Here is a 7,795-nt window from a genome sequence, read left to right on the forward strand (position 1 = left end):
AGGCCACAGCCTTCTTAGGGCTGCCAAACTCACTGATGTGTTAAGGGTCCAAGTAAATGACTTCTGCCTGCTTGGAGGATCGCCGAAAATGCAGCAATTCTTTTATCAATTCCCATCCTCCATGGGTGGAAGCAGGCTTAACACTCATTTTTTCAAGACCTGGGGTAGCTAATAGCAGGAAATTGATGAAATTTAGTTCAGGTTTTATACCAAGGATGCCACCTATTTTCACTCGTCGCAGTTGGTCGAATGAACTACTACAGCGGACGTCTTTCCAACAGTCGGTGAATGTCACAGCGGCAGCCTGTTCCACCGGGCGAGCCTACACAAGTTCTATGGCATTAAAATCTTTGGAAGTTTACCTCCCAAGCAAATGATCTTGGTAATGCATTATCAGTTTATAGTTTAGCTATCGAAACGTCAAGTATCAGCACGACATGAAAATCAAGTACTAAATTATTAATAGTCAGTAGAAAGAAACTCACCAAAACTTCTAGTTCTTTTAGATTAGGGGAACTTCTTAAGAGGCATAGAGCAGTTAAAACCTCTTCCACATCATTGAAGTTTATGCGTATGGAAAGATAATTTAGATGAACGCATGGTGTAGGCAACTTTTCTGGCACAATTCCAACAGCCAAATACTGGAGAAAAAAGAAGATAGGGAACAAATATAGATCAATCTCCAATAGATGCAGTAACATAGCACTTGGACCTCCCCGTGAAAACTGAATCAGTTCATTGGGATTTACAAAACTATTTAAGCAAACAAGTCGATGGTGCAAATGCAAAGAAATAGGCACAATGACATACAGAAATGAATTCAATAACTGAAACCTGGAAAAACCCTTTAATTAGTGCAGAAAGAAAGAACCTCGTTTCAAATCATAGGAAATTTGCAAAACCCAATGAACTCATTCACTTTCCTATGGCATATGAGGGCCCCTTAATTATGTTCACACAACTATTACCTTCAAAAAGTAGCTCTGAACCTCCAGCCTTCGAATATTGGGCAGATGAACAAAAAATTTGAGCAAATTGGTAGAATTGGAATGAGCTTGCCTTTTATCACTGCTAACATTTTCATATAATCCAATTGAAATGACAGTCAAACAGGAGGTGTTTTCAAAACTAATGTCCTCAAAAACGCCTCCAATATAAAAAAATTGGAGTTTTGGTGCATCAATGTTGAGATGGGTGAAACCGTCAAAGTTCATCAATGTCAATCTCTCTAGCAGAGGGCAGCTAGAAATCAGATTTCCAAACACATCTTGGGCCATGGTCACACGCTGCAGATCAAGGCTCTTCAAGCTCTTGAAGCCTTTAAACGCCAACGGAGGTTTTAGCAAACAATTCAATAACTTTAAATGAATCAAATCGAGGAAAGAAAATAGAGAAGAAGGCATCTTGTAGCGTTGCCCTTTCCAAATTTCAAGAACGAACTCTTTGATAGAGCGCCTTGATAGATAAAGAATCCACCTATCAATGTCAGGAATCCCTAGAAAATCTGGGTGAGATAGTTTGAACTTGTATATTGGGCCATTATGAAGTAAGAGAACATGGTCAACAATGTTCACAAGTTTATTCTTGACAATTGTATGATCTTGAGAAGAAACAGAGAAACATTGATTATCAAACGCAAGATGTGGAAATGTAGCCCATTTGTACCTCCAATTGCTTGACAAAACACTTGTCCTAAATACCTCCCTAATTGACAAATTTGAGAAAATGTGATTTATAACATTCCCTGGTAAGTTGCTGATCCTGTCTGCCTCCTCCATTCAGCACAGGCACTTTGGTGCTTCTCTTTGTTTCTGAAATATTTCAGGGAAACAGGAATCAGAAATCAGATTCAAAGACCTAGGGTACCTAGGTCATTTACTTGGTGAGTATTTTAGAGGGGGATTTATTAAAAAATATCATTTATTAAAATATGAGCAATGGAGAGATGATAAACTAAAATTAAATTGATTAAACTAAATTAATAAAAGTGAGATTTGAGCAAGTTATTGGAAAATAATAAGGCTCTAGGGATTCACCTAGCAATCTATTACGTATTCTTAAGACATATTTAACTCACTCAACTAGGTAGAGAATCAACTCTGCTAGTCGGAAGATAAAACAATTAAGTACAGGGAAAAATAAAATATAGAATGAACATGCGTTGATAGAAAAAATTATTTTAATAACATGTTAAAAGAGATTAAGCATTCACGATAAATTCGAATCATAACAAATCAAACAAAAAGTAAGCATTTGATATAAACAAAAATGATAATGAATCAAAAACTAGTCAATATGAAATCTTTTATCAAATTTAAAATCATTCCTAACATTCAATCATTACACATTTAGAAACATTAAAATAGTCTCAAGAACATATAATAAAAATATACTAGAGCCTTAACTGCCGCTCATCATATTAAAATTCATTGCACAGCACAAATAAAAAGACATGAAAAAGAAACAACTTGTATTTTAGAAACAAATCTCCAGCAATAAAGCTCTATGTTCTTCCTTCTTCGATCTCCTCCGCCGTGCGTGGGATCGAGTCTGGCTAAAACTGAAAAAAAATCAGTTAAATAAGAGAAAAATTTAACATTTCTTCGCCAAGAGTAAAGGAATTTTTACAGCACCGTTTTAACCTTTCTTCGTAATGAAAGAAAGGAATTTTCACTTTTTCTACGAAGAAAGGAATTTTATTCTTTTAATTTCTCTGCTGCTGCAGTGCGGCGCTGCTTGTTTTCTTCTCTTCTTTTCTTTTTCTTCTTTCTTTGCTTTGGTCCCACGGAGTCCCCAGCACTAGCAGCCAAGTTACATTTTTCTTCTCTTTTTATTTAATAATTAAACAATATTCTCTTCTCCAATTAAATATAAAATGCAAGAATTAATACAAAGCATATTACGCTAATGCTTACTCTAATTATAGATTAAAATGTACACTTTTAAACTACTATCATAAAACAACTTACAAGTAAAGACTCCTACTCTTAAACAAGGACGAAATTTGCTGATTTAATGTCACGGGGATATAGACTGGAACAGTATGCTCATGGATATATTTCAAGTCCTCTAGCTGAATCCCATGCAATTTGAACTCTAGTTGACCATGGCAATGGTTCCCTCTCTGAGCCACGCAGATGTTGACTTAAGTTGTTATTCTCGATCGATGTACTCATACACTGGAAGAAGGGGCCTTCAACATAATACCCTATTAAGCGAACCAGGTTCAAGTGATGAACATGCATGTGTTAAAACCTTCAACTTAGCAAGAAATTCTTTTGATCCTTGCAGCTTTCTCTCCTCTTAGTTCCGCATATATAGTAAACAGATCTCAAGCCCATTTCCAACAAACCCCTTTCACTCCCACACTCCTTTCCTGCGAATGGATCCAAAAATTTCCAGTGTTTTCTTGTTGGCCGCTCAAAAAGTGGTACATCGTGGTGGTGGGGTGCATCAATCTGGGCTCGGGGTGGTGCAAGCGCTGCCCTGAGATGCTTCTCAATCGGCGTGGGCTTATGGTGCTGGGGCCAACGATTTCGTACAAAAGTGGCCGTCCATGGCGGCGCATTCCGTTGGAGCAGCCCGGCACTACAAAAATGTATGCACTTTGACACGTGCATTTTGACACGTGTACAGTGTTGTACACGTGTCAAACATTTAGACACGTGCACTTTGACACGCGTAAGACGCGTGTCAAATGTGCACGACATTAAGTGTACAAGTTGACACGTGTATTGAGATACACGTGTCAAATTTGACACGTGTATCTCAATACACGTGTCAAAGTGTTTTGACACGTGTATTAAGATACACGTGTCAAACCGTTTGACACGAGTATTTTAAATACTCGTGTCAAAACACTTTGACACGTGTATTGAGATACACGTGTCAAATTTGACACGTGTCAAATTTGACACGTGTATCTCAATACACGTGTCAACTTGTTTTGACACGTGTATTTAGATACACGTGTCAAATTGGTTATATTTTTTTAAAAAAAATCCAAATCGAATTTTTCATTTAAATAAAATTTTAATTTAATTATTTAATTGTATTTTTAAATTAAATTAAAAATACGATTAATTAATTAAATTAAAAATTTAATTAAATAAAAAACCCAATTTGGATTTTTTTTCTTCAATTTAGTTTTGGTATTGGTTATTTAAAATTATTTGGTATAATAATTTTAATAGTTATTTCAAATTTTATTATTTCCGACCACAAATAACAAAATATTGATTTTACAGAAAAACTACACAAAATAATATTACACAAATCATAAGTTAATAACGTATTCGTTAACTAAGCAAATATTTACACATAAAAATTAATTACACAAAATATCTACAAATCTGAAGGGCGTCCCTGCGAATGAGGAGGTACCGTCCCAGGCGTGTTATCGCCAACCGGCGATTGCTGAGCAAGGAATGGTGTAGCGGGCGAAGGTGTAGCGACAATGGAATGCTGGGTCAGCCGTCGTCCAACAGGCGACAACGTACCAACCGTTGTCGAATTACCTGCAAATCATATAGACAATTAAAGTATATAATATTACTTGCAAAATTAAAGGGGTAATTAAAATAAATTGAAATTAATTTTTTCCTACACACAGTATAAATCATACCTGCAGATGCACTACTAACAGACGACGTACTACCTACGTGTGCAGGTGAAGGCGTACCAAGACATGGTGCTGATGCTCCCATGGAGGACATGAAGACCTCAACCTGTCGCAGGCGCTGCTCCAACAGGTCATTCCTCGCTCGCTCAGCCTGTAGCTCCGCTTGCATCTCTTCCATCTTCCGAGTGTTTTCGGCCCAATCCCGAGACGTGCCCTGAGATGGTCCCCCTTGTGACCGAGGCCTATATGAGAAACATGTCCCCCGAACAGGTGTGACGTTCGGCCCAACCTGCCGAACCCTCCCTGCATACTCAGGCCTCCCAACCGCCTGTTCGTAAGCGTCGTTCGGTGCCCAACGCACCGTGTCTGCGGAGACGCTTTGCGTGGCGGCTGGATCACTGGATAAACTCTGCGTCATCCTCTCCTGTACGTCGTCAACATGAACAAGTCATATATTGAATAATGACAAATCACACATAATTTTAAAAATAATAGTAAATTAAATCAGTAGCATACGCATAGGACCCGTGTACGTTCGTTCACGTGAGTGCCGTCCTTCCTTGTGTGGGTCTTCACGAACGACGCGGCGCGAGTGGGGGGCGTGCCAGATGTACATGTCTGTCGTCATGCAGTTGACATATATAAGAAACAGATAGCGATAAAAATAGTATAAATAAAAATAAAAACAATTATCAACAAATATATATAACATAAACATATATATTTTCATACCTCCTCGTGATTAAATCTGGCATAACTTTTAGATCCCGTACAATGAGGAAGGTCATTCTGCTCACGCAGCCTCTTCATCCGTTCAGAGGTTGCCTACGCATTTAACATGAAAATAAAAATGTAAGCATTGACACACTTAAATTAAAACTAAAATTAAATAAACTGTTATTAAAAAACCACAACATTTTCTTGGCTTACATACGATTTTTTGCTCACGGCACCAATCTCTCAGCAGGAACTCTACATCTTCTGCGTCATAGTTGCCAAAAAAATTGTCTGGCATTCTCGCACGGATAATCTCGGGCGTGTCACCGTCTCTAATACGTAGTTTGGTTTTGAACCTCGACTTCCACGAGCGGTGCTTACGGCCAATATCACATAAAGCCTCCTGTTGTGCCCTGCGCGCGTCTACTGATACAGGTACATAGAACTCCTCCTGCACATTCAACACATTTTTATAGGTTTAAAAACTTCAAGAAATACATTAATCTCAAGTTTAATTCAAATAAATAATTAAATTATATTCATAGACATACCATCAGCGCGTCCCACATTGCCTGCTTAATCTGCCTATTTACCTTCGCCCATTCGTCCCGCATGTGTATGTAGGACCCACTCCTGATCATCTTGCCCTCAGCCCGCCGAAATCGATTGCAGGCCCGTCCTACAGGTTGTATAGCAGCATTGTACTGCAATACAACCTTCTTACCCCTCGGGAGGACCCAGTTTCTCGCTGGGTCGTCAATCACCTCATAATAAATGGTCCCGTCTGGGTTGTACCCTAATGAAAGAAATATTCAACATTAATGTTAAAAATTTAATCATAAGATTAAAGAACATATATATATATATATAAACAATTTCTAATCAAATATTTATTTATTTAAAAACCAAAACAAAAAAAACAAAAATTTGGTAAGAGAATATGAGTTTTAAGGATGTCTAAATATGTACTTACCCATCAACCGAATCTGCTCAATCCGTATGTGCTGGGTCGCTGGGTCGCCCGCAACCTCCTCCCCAACCCCTCCGGCTTGTGGATTCTGCTGATCATCATCTGAATCCATATCCTGGGGACTACCGGGGGCCAACTGATCGGTACCCAACATCGCAACGTCCTCCTCATGGGTACTCTGGCTCCCCCCCACATCTGGCATCTGACTCTCACCGGAAAGTGGCATCTGACTCTCACCGGAAAGTGGCATCTGACTCTCACCGGAAAGTGGCATCTGGCTCTCACCAGATAAAGGCATCTGGCTCTCTACATGCCTCGGGCCCTGACTCGCCCCCGATGCTGGCATCCGTCTCGGCCCCGGGCCCTGACTCGCCCCCGATGCTGGCATCTGTCTCGGGCCCGGGCCCTGACTCGCCCCCGATGCTGGCATCTGTCTCGGCCCCAAAATCTGGCCAGGCATCGCCGCCTGTGCCGGTATCTGTCCCAACCCCATAGCCGGCATCTGCATCTCCCCGGTCTGTGACAGTGGAAATCCTACATCCTGCGTCTCACTATCAGGGTTACACGTCATAGGTCCACTATACGTATACGGAAAGTACGGCGCATAACCCTGTGACCCCATCCCTTCTCGCAGCCACCATCGATATGCGTTACCCGGTTGGGTGAACCCTATCTGAGATAATGTCGGCAGCTCCGACAATGGAGAGCTGCAAGGTCCAGCTGTGCTGCTCTGTCCGTGATCTGACGTGGGCACGGCCACCGTACCCGGCAACAATGGTCTATAAGGCCCGTCTGGGTGGTGTGGCCACGCTGCAGAATACAATGCCGTCGAAACAGTGGGCGTGGTCATGGGGGGCACGGGTGGGCTAGGTGCCCGATACGCATAATGAGGGGGTCTCTGGTCCATCAATACCTGCGAACAAATGCAGACAAATTAATTAGAATATGTTTTTTTAATATATTTTTAATGAACATACTAAAGAACAGCGAAATTTATACAATTAATAAAAATTTGTATTCAGTACAAGCGAATTGTACAAGCAATATATATATCAGTCAAGTGTATTGAGTTCAAGCTAATTATACTCACAACAAATACATCAATCATTGTATCACGGGAGCTTCAATAGGATCTACGTCGGGCCTGTCGTACTCGAATTCGTCATTCGTATCTGGTAGGTCAGCAGTGGCTAGTACGAGCGGTACGCACTCATGGTAGGTTGTACCATCCTCATTACTCCCATCCCCCTGTCCAACGTCGTACACGTTGCGCGGTTTGGTCCTAACCGCACAAACCCAATTTGGGTTCCTTCCATCTTCTACGTAGAATACTTGATCCACCTGAGATGTAAGCACGTACGGCTCGTCCTGAATCTGTTCTCCCCTGTGGACGAGGTGATTGAAGTTGACAAACACTAGGCCATACTCGTCTATTGTGAATCCTCTGTCCATTGTGGGGTCTGCCCAATTGCACTTAAATAAGACGT

The 7,795-nt window shown here is 40.6% G+C and overlaps 2 protein-coding genes across 2 annotated transcripts; both read right to left on the reverse strand.

The window, feature by feature from the left end:
• Positions 1-2,541, reverse strand: LOC133867410 (F-box/FBD/LRR-repeat protein At1g13570-like). Its single transcript, XM_062304167.1, has 4 exons — positions 2,469-2,541; positions 969-1,811; positions 486-641; positions 1-322 (listed from the first exon to the last, which is right to left on the reverse strand). The coding sequence occupies exons 2-4, from the start codon at positions 1,776-1,778 to the stop codon at positions 41-43; spliced, it is 1,248 nt and encodes a 415-aa protein (XP_062160151.1). The 5' UTR covers positions 1,779-1,811; positions 2,469-2,541; the 3' UTR covers positions 1-40.
• Positions 2,542-4,219: 1,678 nt separating this feature from the next.
• Positions 4,220-7,544, reverse strand: LOC133865560 (uncharacterized). The gene is made up of 8 exons (XM_062301980.1): positions 7,399-7,544; positions 6,312-7,221; positions 5,890-6,134; positions 5,556-5,789; positions 5,354-5,446; positions 5,138-5,239; positions 4,625-5,045; positions 4,220-4,517 (listed from the first exon to the last, which is right to left on the reverse strand). The coding sequence occupies exons 1-8, from the start codon at positions 7,414-7,416 to the stop codon at positions 4,345-4,347; spliced, it is 2,196 nt and encodes a 731-aa protein (XP_062157964.1). The 5' UTR covers positions 7,417-7,544; the 3' UTR covers positions 4,220-4,344.
• Positions 7,545-7,795: the final 251 nt, after the last annotated feature.

This window comes from Alnus glutinosa, chromosome 4 (genome assembly GCF_958979055.1).
Source record: "Alnus glutinosa chromosome 4, dhAlnGlut1.1, whole genome shotgun sequence".
Classification (NCBI taxonomy): domain Eukaryota; kingdom Viridiplantae; phylum Streptophyta; class Magnoliopsida; order Fagales; family Betulaceae; genus Alnus; species Alnus glutinosa.